Genomic DNA, 17,907 nt, shown 5'->3' with positions numbered 1-17,907 from the left:
CATTTCCAGATAGTTCAAATTCATAGATATAATTTTGATCAAGATTAAAAATCAAACAAATAAAAGGCGATTAGATTTCTATAGAAAATATTCTCGATTCTAAAAAATATCGATTAGGTTTATAAGGAGCGCCTCACTAAATAGAACTGTCATAATCACCATCTTACGCTGAATAGACTATAATCCTAAACCCAATCGCCGCAACTACTCCTATGCATGAAAGACTACTCCCACTTTTCTCCCACCGCTATAGTCTGGTCTACGAACACGTAGAATTTTGTCCAATGACCCCAAGCTACCCATCCTTATCGCTCGCGCGTAATTATGTTGCTGTCGCGCTCGCACACTCACTGCGGGCACAGTCGCGACAGCAATATAATTACGTGCGAGTGATAAGGATGGGTAGCTTGGGGTCATTAGACAAAATTCTACGTGTTCGCTGACGCAAACTATACCACTATTATGTTCGAGAAACTAATCCCGTCTCTCCTGCAGATACCATGTCCATTACTGTGCTCGAGGGATTAATATCACCTGTCTGCCATCGCTGGCTGAGGAGTCCTTTCATCCATCAAAAAGCTGTCTGATTCCTCTCTTTAACACCACTGCGAATCCTTTCTCTCCCACATCATCTTTTTGGTAGAAATCGGTGCTGCAGTTCCTGTGCATGAGAGAGTCCCACCTCTTTCTCACTGTTGCCACTCCCATTGATCCCGGTATCAAGTCTCGAAAATAATTGTATGTCATACACAGACAATAGAGCAAAAAGAAAAAAGGACAAAAAACCCACTTTTGTTTGGGTTTACCTTTTTTATTATTAGAAAAACAAACAGCATTTTATAACACACATATTACAATTAAAATTTGCCAAAAGAGTTATCACGAGTAGTTTTTACATAAGTATCATTCAAGCGTGGGACGTCCACCCACAAAGTGAACCGACGACCTCATAAAGGTAGCGGGAAGGCGCTGTATGCAGGCCGCCACCAACCGGCCATTGTGGAAATCATTGGGGGAGGCCTATATTCAGCAGTGGACGTCCTACGGCTGAAATGATGATGATGCAAAATTAATAGCGAACAAAGATAATTATTGGCAGGTAGTTGCTAATTGCTCATAAGATAGGCCCCCTTAATTGATATTTATTGTCCGTGGTGCATAATCTTTTCTTAAAGGTTTTAAACCTTTGTTTGTCACCTGTCATCCGCTTTGCAATGGAGGGAAGTCGAACCTTAATTTCGAACTCCTCCTATGTTCTTCTGATTAATTTCGTTGCGGGTCCAATGACAGTTCAACTTTCCCCCGGGACAAACTTGACCTTCATTTGTTGGGTTTTTGTGGCGGTCAAGTGGTCAAGCTGTAGATCCTGGCTACACAGGAGTTGCAGTGGTGGGAACAGTCCCGGAACAAAGATCAAACAATGTTATGAAATAACTTTTTTAATTACAGGCGCAGTTAAGTGTCAAAATCACTCTATTTAGTTCACAAACTACATTATAACTTCATACAACTAACCAAAGTTTCTTCTTCCAGCGGCGGGCGGCGCGGGCGCGGCGGCGCGTCGGCAACTCGGCGACAACTTCTCGCAGCGGGTGCGCGCGCGAAGCAACTGCTTCGTCACCACCGTCGACTCGCGCTTCCTCATCGCCGCCGGCTTCTGGGACAACTCCTTCAGGGTCTTCTCCACGGAGACCGGTCAGTGGGTTTACATCACCATAGTTTAAACCTTACTCATTTAACATAAGGTCGAAAAGCAACAAAACGATGCGCTATCTCACGACGCGACGTTATATCGTGGGAGTCTACGGCGAGCAAGCGACACGGTATCGCAACGTACCACGATTTAGTCGTGTGGTCGATCACATTTAGGCTGGGTTGCACCATCTTTCTTTAACTTAAACTAACGTTAAAAATTGTTACCGGGGTGGTGCAACTCAGCCTTAATCTCGAAAAATGGACTGCATTAGACGTGTTTTCCTTGTACCGATATTAAGAAGACGAATTAAGAAGTAACACAGAAGATACTGAGTACACATCAATTTCTTTCATAACGAGAGTCATTTTAATTATAATGTAGTATGCGCGTCACTACGCACACACTCACATCCCTTACATAGTATATAAGGCAATGCACGTCAATAAACGGACGCTTAATAGCTCTTAATACGCAGTCAGTCTACTTATTTAATCGTCCCAACGCCCAACGTTGCAATAATATGACGTCTTGAAAATGGATCCCGGAAAGTTGCGGCACCGGCGAAATTTTTAACGACGTCGTACCGTGCTTCGTGCCACGTTACGATGTTGTGTTGGTTGCTCGTCGTATCGTGTTTAGAAATGGCTGCAACTAAAATTACACTTTATGACCTGCTATTTACACTTGAATTCAATAAACAATTGAATGTTACATGTCCACAGCCAAAATAGTACAAATAATCTTCGGGCACTACGGCGTGGTGACGTGCGTGTCGCGCTCGGAATGCAACATCACCTCCGACTGCTACATCGCGTCCGGCTCGGAAGACTGTACGGTTCTGCTTTGGCACTGGTAAGTCTGCCTTCAATCATTTAAACACTATGAACATTAATGGGCCATGTAAGGTGCAGCTTGCTCGGAGTTTCGAATCGGAAATGAGGAGATCTGCAGGAAAACCTGTGACCCACATAGTCCGCAGAATTGCTAAAATCAAGTGGCAGTGGGCAGGCCGCATAGGTTCAAAGCTGATGGCAGGTAGCGACCACGTTCCGGAAGACATAATGTGAGCAGGCGCCCCACTAGGTGGACCGACGATCTGGTGAAGGTCGCGGGATCTGCCTGAATGCGGGCAGCGCAGAACCGGTTATCTAGTTGATTCTGGTGACTCACTGACCTTCCTTAACAGTAGTTAACAGTGAGTCCAAATCCGATTAGTCGACAGGCTTATGTTTCCACTAGGCACTCTGTGCCTCATCTGCTTTCGAAAAAATGTTAATCAGTATTCTGTGAATATTAAAACTTCGACGTAATCGCTGAAAAGGGATATAATTCTGCATTTAATTTAGAGGAAAAGAGTCCCCTAAATCCTTAAATGCTCAGGGTCCCCAGTTGGCCCTGTTAGTAAAATCTCTAAATGCTCAGGGTCTCCAGTTGGTGGTCCTGTTAGTAACACTAAAGCCCGGTCTGTGAGCACGTAAAATTTTGTCCAATGACCCCAAGCTACCCATTCTTATCTCTCGCGCGTAATTATGTTGCTGTCGCGCTCGCAGACCAGACTATAGTAGTAGACCAACATTATAATCGTCCCTTGTCTTTCCAGGTCTGCGCGCGCAGGCGGCATCGTGGGCGAAGGCGACACGCCGGCGCCGCGCGTGACGCTGACCGGGCACGACGCGCCCATCAACGCCGTGCTCGTCTCCGCCGAGCTCGGGCTCGTCATCTCCTCGTCGCTGAGTGAGTACACACACACACACACACACACACACACACACACACACACCGGCGCCGCGCGTGACGCTGACCGGGCACGACGCGCCCATCAACGCCGTGCTCGTCTCCGCCGAGCTCGGGCTCGTCATCTCCTCGTCGCTGAGTGAGTACACACACACACACACACACACACACACAGGCGCCGCGCGTGACGCTGACCGGGCACGACGCGCCCATCAACGCCGTGCTCGTCTCCGCCGAGCTCGGGCTCGTCATCTCCTCGTCGCTGAGTGAGTACACACACACACACACACACACACACACACACACAGGCGCCGCGCGTGACGCTGACCGGGCACGACGCGCCCATCAACGCCGTGCTCGTCTCCGCCGAGCTCGGGCTCGTCATCTCCTCGTCGCTGAGTGAGTACACACACACACACACACACACACACACACACACAGGCGCCGCGCGTGACGCTGACCGGGCACGACGCGCCCATCAACGCCGTGCTCGTCTCCGCCGAGCTCGGGCTCGTCATCTCCTCGTCGCTGAGTGAGTACACACACACACACACACACACACACACACACAGGCGCCGCGCGTGACGCTGACCGGGCACGATGCGCCCATCAACGCCGTGCTCGTCTCCGCCGAGCTCGGGCTCGTCATCTCCTCGTCGCTGAGTGAGTACACACACACACACACACACACACACACACACACACACACACACACACACACACACACACACACACACAGGCGCCGCGCGTGACGCTGACCGGGCACGACGCGCCCATCAACGCCGTGCTCGTCTCCGCCGAGCTCGGGCTCGTCATCTCCTCGTCGCTGAGTGAGTACACACACACACACACACACACACACACACACACACACACACACACACACACACACAGGCGCCGCGCGTGACGCTGACCGGGCACGACGCGCCCATCAACGCCGTGCTCGTCTCCGCCGAGCTCGGGCTCGTCATCTCCTCGTCGCTGAGTGAGTACACACACACACACACACACACACACACACACACACACACACACACACACACACACACACACACACACACACACACAGGCGCCGCGCGTGACGCTGACCGGGCACGACGCGCCCATCAACGCCGTGCTCGTCTCCGCCGAGCTCGGGCTCGTCATCTCCTCGTCGCTGAGTGAGTACACACACACACACTTCCCGTTACCTCATATTTACAATAAACAACATGATAAAAAAATAATAAAAACTACATGATAGGCTTGAAAAAACGCTTGTTTAGCAGCCGCCTAAGCGCTGGTATGCTAGTATAGAATAAATCAATATCTAGTTCCTTACTCAGTCTGTTAAATCTGTCGCCAGCACGCCATATAAAGCTATTCTGTCTATAGTTAGTCTCGCCTTCGGAAGAAAAATAAGTGGATTAAATCTCATGGGCCTTAGAGGCGCCCTCAGAGATATTTTGGCTAGTAGGTGTGGGCAGTCAATTTCACCTGTGGCAATCTTTTGCAAATATGTGACGTCCGCTATCTCGTTATAAACAATCTTCTCAACGACACAACGGCGCCGCGTGATCTACCCGCTGGTTTCGTTGAGAATAGGTTTGATATCCCGCGCCTTTTTCGAGTTTTCTTACCTGTTTTATGTGTTAAATCATACATTTATTATGTGTAAGGGCGTCACACGCTAGAAGCCTATCCTGTCTATATTATAATTTCACACTATCTCCTTCACAGACGGCCCGGTGCTCATCCACACGACATTCGGCGAGGTGCTTCGCGCACTAGCAGCGCCGGACGAGGGCTGGCCGCCGCAGCAGCTGGCCCTGTCGCGCGAGGGGCTGGTGGTGGTGGCGTACGCGCGCGGGCACCTCGCCGCATACACGCTGAACGGACGACGCCTGAGGCACCACACGCATAATGATAACTTCCAGGTACTACAGCTAGGTAACAGCAGTGGAGCTAGGTGTCAACAGCACTGAGCTAGGTGTCATCAGCAGCAGACAGGTGTCACCAGCAGCGAAGCTAGGTGTCACCAGCAGCGGCGCTATGTGTCAACAGCACTGAGCTAGGTGTCAACAGCAGCGGAATTAGGTGTCACCAGTAGCGGAGCTAGATGTCACCAGCAGCGAAACTAGGTGTCACCATTAGTTGCGCGAGGGGCTGGTGGTGGTGGCGTACGCGCGCGGGCACCTCGCCGCATACACACTCAACGGACGACGCCTGAGGCACCACACGCATAATGATAACTTCCAGGTAGACACGCTAATACTACAGCAGGTAACTGCAGCGGAGATAGGTGTCAACAGCGACGGAGCCAGGTGTCAGCTGCAGCGGAGCCAGGTGTAAAAAACGGCGGAGCTAGGTGTCATCAACAGCGGGGCTAGGTGTCAACAGCGGCTGAGCTAGGTGTCACCAGCAGTGGAGCTAGGTCTTACCAGCTGTCGCGCGAGGGGCTGGTGGTGGTGGCGTACGCGCGCGGACACCTCGCCGCCTACACGCTGAACGGACGACGACTGAGGCACCACACGCATAATGATAACTTCCAGGTAGGTGTCAACAGCAGCAGAGCTGGGTGTCAACAGCACTGAGCTAGGTGTCAACAGCACTGAGCTAGGTGTCAACAGCACTGAGCTAGGTGTCAACAGCACTAAGCTAGGTGTCAACTGCAGCGGGGCTAGGTGTCACCAGCAGTCGCGCGAGGGGCTGGTGGTGGTGGCGTACGCGCGCGGGCACCTCGCCGCATACACGCTGAACGGACGACGGCTGAGGCACCACACGCATAACGACAACTTCCAGGTAGACACGCTAATACTACAGCAGGTAACTGCAGCGGAGATAGGAGTCACCAGTAGCGGAGCCAGGTGTCACCAGTAGCGGAGATAGGTGTCACCTGCATCGGACCTAGGTGTCAACAGCACTGAGCTAGGTGTCAACAGCGGCGGAGCTAGGTCTCACAAGCTGTCGCGAGAGGGACTGGTGGTGGTGGCGTATGCGCGCGGGCACCTTGCCGCCTACACGCTGAACGGCCGCCGGCTGAGGCACCACACGCATAACGACAATTTCCAGGTAGAGTCGCAATACTACAGCAAGTGTCAACAGCAGCGGAGCGAGGTGTCAACCGCAGCGGAGCTAGGTGTCAACAGCAGCGGAGCCAGGTGTCAACAGCAGCGGAGCTAGGAGTCACCAGCAGTGGAGCTAGGAGTCAACAGCACTGAGCTAGGTGTCAACAGCACTGAGCTAGGTGTCAACAGCACTGAGCTAGGTGTCAACAGCGGCGGAGCTAGGTGTCACCAGCAGTCGCGCGAAGGGCTGGTGGTGGTGGCGTACGCGCGCGGGCACCTTGCCGCCTACACGTTGAACGGACGACGACTGAGGCACCACACGCATAATGATAACTTCCAGGTACTACAGCTAGGTAACAGCAGTGGAGCTAGGTGTCACCTGAAGCTGAGCTAGGTGTCAACAGCGGCGGAGCTATAGGTGTCAACAGCACTGAGCTAGGTGTCAACAGCACTGAGCCAGGTGTCAACAGCAGTGGAGCTAGGTGTCAACAGCAGCGGAGCTAGGTGTCACCAGCTGTCGCGCGAGGGGCTGGTGGTGGTGGCGTACGCGCGCGGGCACCTCGCCGCATACACGCTGAACGGACGACGACTGAGGCACCACACGCATAATGACAACTTCCAGGTATAGTCGCTAATACTATAGCCAGGTGTCAACAGCACTGAGCTAGGTGTCAACAGCAGCGGAGCCAGGAGTCAACAGCAGCGGATCCAGGAGTCAACAGCAGCGGACGGCTCGTTGCAGCGGGGTTACTCCGAGAGGTAGCGAGAAACCCCGAAAGGTTGCGAAAGCTCTTTGTATACTCTCGCATTCTGCCTGTCTCGTGATCTCGGCGAACTCTGCCGCGCGTGCGTGTGATGCGCATGCGTTTCTACACGCGTGATGGATGGGAGAACGCCGCGGGTTCAGGTTCAGCCCGCGTCAGCTATCCGTGTACCCACGCAAGCAACTCAACATCAAATAAACCGCACCTTCCGCGACGCGAACTTTAACGATTTTCTTCTGACACAATCATGGTGCCCCAACAATATTGGTGTTATTTGAAAGCCCAATAAATATCCTTAAAGAAAAACACATTTAATTTCTTAATAAATAATTAACATACACCATAAATGTGACTTGAAAAAATACCTCACTTTGGGCTCACCTCTGGGATCAATTAGACCAATTTTTATGGTTATAAAACCAAGTAATGATCTCACGTGTCCTCTTTAACAGATGTATGGCGATTAATCCCAACTTAACAGTTTTATAGCCATGAAAGTTGGCTCAAGCGTAACTACCTATTTTTTGAAGAAGTGACTGGATTACACTACAGACACATTTTTGGGGTAAAACCTTTCCTTTAATGAAATGAAGTTTAGATCTAGGCTTTTAAATGGTGCCAATATTGGTGGGAAGTGGGGATGCATACGTTTGAAAGCTTGTCGCGGGAGGGTCGATTTTTGTGATGACCAATGACCAGTGTATATTGTACCGTTTCTAATGTGTTTCCTTCCTTACAGTGCCTGGCGCTGTCCCGCTGCGGCGAGTACCTGGTGTGCGGCGGCGACGCCGGCGTAGTGGAGGTGTGGCGCGCCTTCACGCTGGCGCCGCTGTACGCCTTCCCGCCGCTCGGCGCCGCCGTCTGCTCGCTGGCGCTGTCGCACGACCAGAAGTGAGTCTCCGGGATCACTACCGTAACCAGGTTTAAGACCAGGAGGGCAGTCAGCAGTCTGGAACGGGGAAGGCAGTCTGGCACGGGGAAGGCTGTCTGGCACGGGGAAGGCTGTCTAGCAGGGGGAATGCAGTCTAGCAGGGGGAATGCAGTCTAGCAGGGGGAAGGCAGTCTAGCAGGGGGAATGCAGTCTAGCAGGGGGAAGGCAGTCTAGCAGGGGGAAGGCAGTCTAGCAGGGGGAAGGCAGTCTAGCAGGGGGAAGGCAGTCTAGCAGGGGGAAGGCAGTCTAGCAGGGGGAAGGCAGTCTAGCAGGGGGAAGGCAGTCTAGCAGGGGGAAGGCAGTCTAGCAGGGGGAAGGCAGTCTAGCAGGGGGAAGGCAGTCTAGCAGGGGGAAGGCAGTCTAGCAGGAGGAAGGCAGTCTAGCAGGGGGAAGGCAGTCTAGCAGGGGGAAGGCAAATCATTAGAGTTCGACTTCCCTCAGCAGCGGATGACAGGAGGTGACAAAACAAAGGTTTGATCCGGCCTAAGATACTTAAAATTAATAACAAGATAAAGGACTCACAATTTCTAGAGGGAGCAGGTGATCTGCCATGTCTCTCCGCCTTCAGTATGCCCGTAGATACGGGCGTGCCGTGCCTTGAAACCCGGACGTGCTATCACTAGATCTCTTGCGGACCTTAAACAAAACAAACAAAAAACACTTAAAAACTCATCTCATATTTCCAGATTCCTACTAGCCGGCCTGGAGAACGGCTCGCTGGTGGTATTCCACATAGACTTCAACCGCTGGCACCACGAGTACCAGCAGCGCTACTGAGTGCGGTGCCCCGGCTGCGCCTGCCGCTACGTGCAGCTGACGCGCGTCTGACGCCCGACGACCTCGCCTGGTGCCCGACGACCCTCAGCCACTATGTTAGTGCGGCGCCACTGAACTCCGGGTCCCACGAAGCAGCGATGTAAAATAGTCCCGCGGATTTTTGGGGAACTAAAATATAGGGTGGGAAGGATAAGTTGGCAACTGAACATAGACCACTGGAACCCGATGTAATTGGGAAACTAATGCTGAAAATATTTACAAATTTTTTTGTTTACTCATTTAATATGCTCTGTTTGACTTGCTACTTTAAAAATGACGAATTAGTCTTGGAAAATAATCTAATTAATTTCAACTTAAAAGCATGGTCTGAATTCACAATGAAAATTGCCAACCTGTCCCTTTCACCCTGTATGATAATTGACAGTAGTACAGATATAGCTAAAGGGAGACCTCTTTCGTGAGAATGACTATAGAATATCCACGAAAGATGTCCCAGAAATATAGAGCAATGTATATTACAGTTAGTCCCGTGTAGACGGCAGAGGGACTTCTTCAAAGGAACTGGGGACTGGCAGCTATGGCGCCTCTATGCTCGACGATTTGTGAAACCAATTTTATCTAAATTTTATTAACCATCTGAATTGTAATTAACACAAATCAATTATGTATTCCTGTATAAATAAATAAAGTTGGTTCCACAAACTATTTTAGAGAATGTAGGATTAAATTGGTACTTAATTTTTCTATACGCTAGGAGAAGCCATTGGCGATACGCGATGGTAGCTCTGTTTGATAATTTCCTAGTTTTGCCGGCGTAAAGTACTTAGATTATGTGTAAGTGAATTTAAAATGCGACATTCCAATTTTATGTATTATCGTAGTTATAGTTTAATGAAATTATTTATATTATTATGGTAGTATACAATACCATGTGTTTATTATTAATATTATAATTATTTACTATTATGTAGTGCCATAAGGGAAATATTGACTGCAGTGCAACTAAATCAGAGCCTTAACGAGTTTTACTTTCATTATTATTATGATAACTTAGATCTCTAATTGAAAACGTCCATTATTGTGATCTTCATCACTCGCATAATTATTATTATAATTGGAGTATAATTAACGTGCAATAACTTAGTTTTATTTATTTGTATTTTATTTGTATTATTTACGACTCTTGAAATAAAGAGGCTCAAAGTATTAATTATTACCATCTTTTTAGATCAATCCTATGAAATTATCTATTTTACTTCACACTTTTTTATGGTTTTGACTTAAATTTTCACATTCCTCTTTATCTTTGGTGATGGGTACAAGTACTTAATTTTATCAAATGAATTGACGTTGTTGTAATTATTATTTGGTTTTATTAAAAGGTTACATTGAATTATTTTTTGTTTTCTTTATTTTTTCCTTGGTACCTTTTGTTTTTAAGTTTTTTTTACTAATTTAATTTTAAATCTAAACATAATATTAAAGTTCATAACGGAAAAACATCATAAATATATACATTGTTACATAATAAGGTATGCTGAAGAAGCCGAAAACTAGTGAATTATTAAATTAACTTGCGAAAGCGTGTAGAGTGCGAAAAGCCCAGTAATTTTCGCAACTTATACCAATGTCAATATGTAGGTAGATCTAGATAACGGTGAAGCTAATGTGTTATGGCTACGATAAGGGCCCATTCACACTGGTACTATCGTAGTTGCCCACATAATTATTTAGGGAAATTGCTAATTTCTACCAACAACAAAGATTTTTTTTCTAAAAAACTATGTAATAAGATTATTGCTATTCTATTAATTACATTATTACAAAAGTAAAATATTATTTTTCTTTTAATGGCGCCATCTTTTGTCAATATAGAGGCACAAGATTCCGAAAGTTAGATCTTTCAGTATCGACCGTGCCAGTGTGAATGGCGCACAATAGAGTTATTCGCAACCATCATACCACCTGCAGCTATATTGCGACACCGCACCTCAGTTCTGTGATCTAGGCTTACCCGCACCTAGTCATAAATCTCATCTTTTCCTATCTCAGTGCCAAATATGTAAAGTACAGGATCATGAGAGAAACCAGTCTATATAACTCATACCTATAGCTTCATGTAAACTATTCAGCTAGCCTAGTTAGAAATATACCTTCGTTGTCTAGATAATTCTATAGTTGAAATTTTGTTTTAGTGTCTATCTTCTAGTGAATTGTACAAACTCTTGAACCCTTATTCTCACGTCCCACTGTAGAATCTATCTTAGAACCCAATGGTTACTTGTAATGTAGCCCAGTGACTGCACTGACAGCGTATCAGTGCGTCAGTGGACTCATTTATCTTCTACTGTTTAGGTGTAGACAGCGCTTATCTATCTAGTAATTATTTACGAACGAAGTATACCAATTTTCTAGCTATCTTCATTGCCATTATTAAAATTAATGCGGTGTAGAAACTACCTACCCACCATTTTTACGTGTATCCAAACGTCTGGATCGGACCGTTCAGAAATTGTATCAGGTTTTTAAATCTATAGCAAAGGAATTCAACAAAATAGTTACAGTGCTTATCGCCTTGTAGTACAATGTGTATTGTAGCCCGCACTTAGATAGTTATTACCCTACTACCCTCACATACATTCGCACAGCGCTGAACTTTGATCAGACACCGCTACACGCAATCTGTCCATTAATATTAAGATAGCAATAAGTCGTGGATGTTAATTTAAAATATAAAAATAACGTTTTTATTTAATACTTATAGTGGTAAGTTACACCTTGTGTATAATTGTAATAATCACTGTCCATTTAATTGTAAGCAAATTCAATTTATAACTGAAAGTGTAAGGAATAATTCAGGTTTGAATTGTTTATTTGAGCGTAGACCCTAAGTAGCGTAGACCCTGCTGAGATCTTAAGTTTCAGCGGCCGTAGTCACACGTAAGCTGTAGGACTAGTTACAAAACGCTTCTCACACACTAGCTGATCAAAAATAATACTTAATTTGCTTCAATGATCTTATTTATACGCGCATCAACTGCTTCGACGTGAAGCTTGTAATAGAATGCTTCAACGATTCCAACTAAACTATTTCACCGACTTTCCTTTGAGAAAAGTCACGAGATGGTTGGTGAAAAAATTAAGATCTGATGCCGTTTAATATTCAAATCGAAAGATTAAGTAGTAATAATAAGAACGCCTAGATAAGTAACTCATACTTTGTAACATTAAAATGTTGTTGACAGTAAATTTATGATTATTAACAATAATTTATAATAATATAGTTCTTGTAGAAGTTTAGCTGCTGTAGACTAGTAATCAGATTTAGTGATTTGTTAGTATTTTTTTAATGTAAAAAGCGTGGCAAAATGCTACTTCAAATGATTTTTGAAAGTGGGTGTTTTATTAGGTAATTTAGATGCTTCTTTTGCGATGTTCCGTTTTGACGCTTGAAAGTCGTGGAGTTTAGGAAAAAATAACGAATATAAACCGCATCGTAAGAGAAGTGTTAAGGTGTTTAATTTTTGTTTTAATAGTTAGCGCACTTAGAAAGGCTATAGAAGTGACTATGCTGTGGTTCGCTGTGGTTTGTCAATTGTTTTGTCTTTTATTTTTACTAAAAATGAAGTAAGTACTGTTACAGTTTAATTGAATGTTTTCGTAATTTAAATTGTTGTTTTTTAATATTTATTCTGTAATTATAGATGTTAAGCTTGTAAAACAAATATTTATATTTGATTAGAATTAAATAATACGCTAAATCTGATCGCATGAACTAAGTACCTACCGTAGAACGTTTCAATGCCTATTAATAAATGTTTACGTGTACCTACCACATTTCTTGAACAATATTTCCTTATGCACAAGCTTTATTTGATAAAAATACATTTAAAATATAGATAACTAGTCTTACTTACACTACATTACCTTAGTTGCTGTGAAGCAGCCGCGATGTTAAGTTGCATGACGTCTACTTTCAATATTTTACGGGGATAAGTCCCTATAATTATTGTTATGCTAAGTATATGGTGCGTTTGTATGTAATGAAAAGATCTTGAGTAATAAATAAATTGCATTGAATATTATTTTTCATTTAATTTGTCCACTACAATACGTACGAGCTATGGCGCCTACATAACAAAACTCGACAAGAGGTCAAGAGTTAAATTTTTGCTCTAATATTTATACCAGGCATTTAATATCATAAACTTTGATTCTTAAATAAACTGTATTAACTATTAAAGACCATTATTAGTCTATTACAGATTTTAAAGAAAATCTACTTCTATTCGTTGGTACATACACGATGTGTGAAATACAGCGGTACTTTTTTTTCTTTTTGAATACAGAAAAGTACGCATCCATACTGCTTTACTGACATTGCCACGACCTTTATTTGGCGCAGTGGCCGGACCAGGTACACACAGTTTAATAACCTATTAAATGTTATGAATATTAAGCGCAATTTCAAATTGGTATCAGTCCATTACAAAATGAGATCTTCGCTACTTGAAGTAAATTTACCCGCCATCTAGCGTTAGATAGATGAATATAGGTAAACCTACCCACATTTTGGCGCCCAACATGGGAGTAAACTTTCAGGTATCATTATTTTTCCGTTACAAAATTAAATCTTCGCTACATGAAGTAATTTATTAGCTACTTACATTTTGGCGCCCAACATGGGGGTAAAGATTCGGGTATCTTTATTTTTCCAAGAAAAAGAACTTAGTTATTGATATACATATAGAACACATTTTATTGTACACCACACAAGACAATGCTATGGTAGGTAGATTACCTACAACATAAAAAAAGTTTGGTACTTACCTACTGCAAAATTATTGTTCGATGAAGGGAAGTCCTGTAGTATGGATTTCTCTGTCCCAAAACTGAATGATGAAATTAATGAAACTCATCTGCAACAAATAAAAACCTTTTGTTAAATAAATACGAAGTACCTACTCAAACTATCATCTCGTGGGTGTCGTGGATAGGCTTAGATTTTATTAAAGCTGGATAGGTACCTACATATTATTACATTGTATTTTGTACATCACAAGTTAATACTTTAGTTACCTTGAAATAATAGATTGATACACTACATTCTCGTCACTAAATCACATCACAAATAAGAATTTACAATAAATTACATCACAGAGATACACACTTTCTGCAACTGATATTGTTCACTTGCGATTACGGGTAGATGTTCGTCGCATTATGAAAATCGTATGCTCCTACCGCCATATAATATTCGAGAATATTCATTGGAAATTTATTTTTGTTAATTTTATCACATTCCTAAAATGTGATATTAAATTTTAATTATTATTTATTGAATTTATTTGTAAAATTAAAAATACTTCTGTTTTTTATTTTACAAAGTTTCTAAACGTAAAGGTTCGTTCAAAACCTATGCCAAAAAATTATGCACCTATTTTTTCAAACTCAAAGAAAGTGTAAAATCAATAAAGAATTAAATAAGCCTGATCGATTAAAACATTTTACTCAATTAATATATTTTATTGTAAATTTAAACTTTCATTTTTCATACATCTCACTTTTCAAAATATCATTAAATGAATTCGTCCTAAACAAGTTTTCGAACGCACCGAGCAGTTTGACATTGACGTTTACTGTATCTGTTTCCGGCCTTTACGGTTTTCTCAGCTCCCATAGCAATCATGGCGGTGAACAACATTTCAAAAAAGCGAAAAGTACGTTCAATAAGTGGTCTAATAAAGCAAAAATATATATTCTAAATGATTCAACAACGTCCAATAATTATGTTGGTGTCCCGAGCGGTTACATTTTGTCAGTGAAAGTTCAGATGTTTTTGGATATTTCAAAGTGACCAACACAGGGTTATGTTATTTTGTTGCACAAATCAAACAGTCTCGTGCCCAGAGACGAGCTTTCCTTCAAATAACTCTGCTAGAAGTTGTGATAAGTGAACACGAGTCGTGTGCGTTGGTGTTTTTTGCGAATAACAACATAACCTCTTCGTGTATTTCAGTTCGTCGGAGACGGAGTTTTCAAGGCGGAACTGAATGAGTTCCTCACTCGGGAGCTGGCCGAAGATGGTTACTCCGGCGTGGAAGTGCGCGTCACCCCAACGCGGTCGGAGATCATCATTATGGCCACTAGAACTCAGAGCGTACTGGGAGAGAAGGGTCGCAGAATTCGCGAACTGACCTCCGTGGTCCAGAAGCGTTTCAACATCCCTGAACAGTCTGTTGAGCTGTACGCTGAGAAAGTAGCCACTCGCGGTCTCTGCGCCATCGCGCAAGCCGAGTCTTTGAGATACAAACTTATCGGAGGTTAGTATGTCACTTATTTGCCAGCATTCTCCTTTAATTTTATGTTTTTGACCTTTTTATGGCATTGGTTGGGTTATAGATCTTATTCTTGCTTGACTTTAGTTTGTTTGCAATAACTGAATAATCACAGCCAAACAAAGGCAACACACTAATAAAAACACTAATGTCAGACTTAGTAATTAAGACTCATTCGTCAAGATGCAATTAACGATGCAGTAGTGTCTAAAAAACTATATATTTAAAATGACCTAACTTTAAAAATGTCCTAAATTAGTATTGTGAGATTTCGAATTCATGTCATGTAAAACACAAGTAAATAATTTGCATAGCTCTAAAATGTAAAGATGTTATTTCATAAGATACATTTCAAAAATTACCTCAAATATTTTAAATGACACTAATTCTTTCAGGTCTCGCTGTCCGTCGTGCCTGCTATGGTGTGCTGAGGTTCATCATGGAGTCTGGTGCCCGCGGCTGCGAAGTGGTAGTGTCTGGCAAGCTCCGTGGCCAGCGTGCCAAGTCGATGAAGTTCGTCGACGGCCTCATGATCCACTCCGGAGACCCATGCAACGACTACGTCAACACCGCCACCAGGCACGTACTGCTCCGGCAAGGCGTGCTTGGAATCAAGGTTGGTTATGTTTTATTTATTTTTATCTAATATCCACAATTCAGGGATTGCAAGTTCATCAATGGCTTGTGATCTAATTTTTTGTGGTATATCAAACTAGCAAGTTTATTGGAGTGTTTGTTTTATACAAGCTCTTGTCGGTGCCTGCTAGACAAATATTATTTATTACCACACCAAGAGATTAGCTCAAGTTCGCTGTTCTAAAATCTAAGTTAATTCTACTACTAGTGCATAAAAATGCAACAGAATATTGATTTCTATGTTCACCCACATTCCAAAATAGTGATTTTAAACTTTGATTGCAAAGAATATCTATCTCACATGCATATTCACTGCCAGAACTAATCCCACCTCTTTCTCTTATTTATTTATTTCTCTTCTCACCACTGCAATTCCTGTATATCTAGTTCACTAAGGGCTGATTTTTCAATCGTGGGATAACTTATTGGAACAATAAGTTTGGCATATTGACAGTTTCAGTGTGGGAAAGTCAAAATGACAAGTTTATTCTCCAGTAAAAGATATCTGACGATTGAAATCTGCCCGAAAACTACTTTTCATTTTACTGATCAACAATGTGAACCCGCAGGTAAAGATCATGCTTCCGTGGGACCAGCAAGGCAAGAACGGCCCCAAGAAACCGCAGCCCGACCACATCCTGGTCACGGAGCCCAAGGACGAGCCGGCGCCCCTCGAGCCTACCAACGAGCGTGCCATGGCGCCGCCGCCTGCGCAGCCCGTAGCCGCCTCGGCATAAGCTTACGTTAATATACACTCGTAAAAACATGGACTCTTTTATTTTATAAAAAGTTAACCGAAATCCCCACCCCCACCCTAAGGGCTATATTTCACTGGGACACCATGTCGGCGCAACCAGTCGCCGCTACCAACAAAATGTATGCAGCTTAGCGCAACCAAATGAGCTGTATACATTTTGTTGGTAGCGGGCGACTGGTTGCGCCGCCATGGTGTCCCGGTGAAATATAGCCCTAAAAACTAATTGAATGGCTAATGCCCGTTTTCACCATCATGATAGATTGATGGATGCATCAATTCCTAATTTTTAAGTGACCTATGGTAACACATAACATGAATTTTGTTTTCATAGGGGTCACTTAAAAATTAGGGATTAATGGTGAAAACGTGCATAATTCATTTTGTCAAACATTTAGAAAACAGGCTTTCATTCATTTCTAAGGATTCTGTACTGTAACTACTTCCCACTACTAGCATGATTTAGTATTTAATATTATGAGATCTTTTTTAGGGCCAGTTATCACTTCTCTAGATAACCATCCACCATTAATTCCAATTCCCAAAACATTGTCCTATATTGTAACTTACCTGGAAAGCCATCGTTATTTAAACACTCCTTGAATGAGGGTTTTCGCGAATGAAAAAGATCCGCTAGATGGCAGGACGTGGATGTGGGGTCTGACTGCTGCGTGATTGGTGGATTTTGACATATCTGTCAATGTCATGTCAAAAATAACCAATCATGCAGCATTTGGACCTCGCGTCTACGTATTGCCATCTAGCGGATTTTTCATTCGCGAAAACCCTCATTGGGCATTTTCATAACAATCAAGAGACCCAAGAAAAACAGAATATTACATTTGATACAACAATAATTCAATAGCAAAATAAATGGGCATTTTCTGAAAATGCAAAAAACTACTGAACGGACTTTGATGAAACTACAGTATTTTTGTTTATACCTACATCAGAATAACAGCGTACCTACTGTAACTAGTGTTCCCGGGGCCTATAGGCTTTTAGGCCTAAAATTAAGCCTATTTAGTTCTTTTTTTGGCCATGATAGACTACTAGGCTTTTAAAAGGCTACTCATTATAAAAAGCCTATAGGTTTTAAAAAAACCTGTAGGCCTAAAATAGCCTTTTAGGCTTTATTTCCGACTAAAGTCTTTTTCGAGTAGTAGGCTTATTATAAGGCTATAGCCATTATTCAGGCTATGGCTTCGTATGAATGAAACAAAGTAATTT

General features: G+C 43.7%; 3 protein-coding genes across 3 annotated transcripts; all 3 read left to right on the top strand.

Moving 5' to 3' along the window:
• The first annotated feature begins 398 nt into the window (after nt 1-398).
• On the top strand, nt 399-3,588 carry LOC135080988 (neurobeachin-like). The gene is made up of 4 exons (XM_063975713.1): nt 399-402; nt 1,534-1,695; nt 2,419-2,548; nt 3,297-3,588. Exons 1-4 carry the CDS (start codon nt 399-401, stop codon nt 3,571-3,573), a joined length of 573 nt encoding a protein of 190 aa, XP_063831783.1. The 3' UTR covers nt 3,574-3,588.
• A 905-nt stretch (nt 3,589-4,493) lies between these two features.
• On the top strand, nt 4,494-10,345 carry LOC135080987 (neurobeachin-like; the record flags this gene model as incomplete). The annotated part of the gene is made up of 4 exons (XM_063975711.1): nt 4,494-4,590; nt 5,150-5,346; nt 7,981-8,132; nt 8,859-10,345. Coding segments are annotated over 4 exons (537 nt in total), but the record flags the coding sequence as incomplete, so codon positions are not given.
• Nucleotides 10,346-14,557: 4,212 nt separating this feature from the next.
• Nucleotides 14,558-16,689, top strand: LOC135081329 (small ribosomal subunit protein uS3). The gene is made up of 4 exons (XM_063976047.1): nt 14,558-14,669; nt 14,969-15,272; nt 15,683-15,903; nt 16,493-16,689. The coding sequence occupies exons 1-4, from the start codon at nt 14,637-14,639 to the stop codon at nt 16,658-16,660; spliced, it is 726 nt and encodes a 241-aa protein (XP_063832117.1). The 5' UTR covers nt 14,558-14,636; the 3' UTR covers nt 16,661-16,689.
• The last annotated feature ends 1,218 nt before the right edge of the window (nt 16,690-17,907 follow it).

This window comes from Ostrinia nubilalis, chromosome 19, assembly GCF_963855985.1.
Source record: "Ostrinia nubilalis chromosome 19, ilOstNubi1.1, whole genome shotgun sequence".
NCBI classification, from domain to species: Eukaryota; Metazoa; Arthropoda; class Insecta; order Lepidoptera; family Crambidae; genus Ostrinia; species Ostrinia nubilalis.
This window is presented reverse-complemented; position numbering and strand designations above follow the sequence as displayed.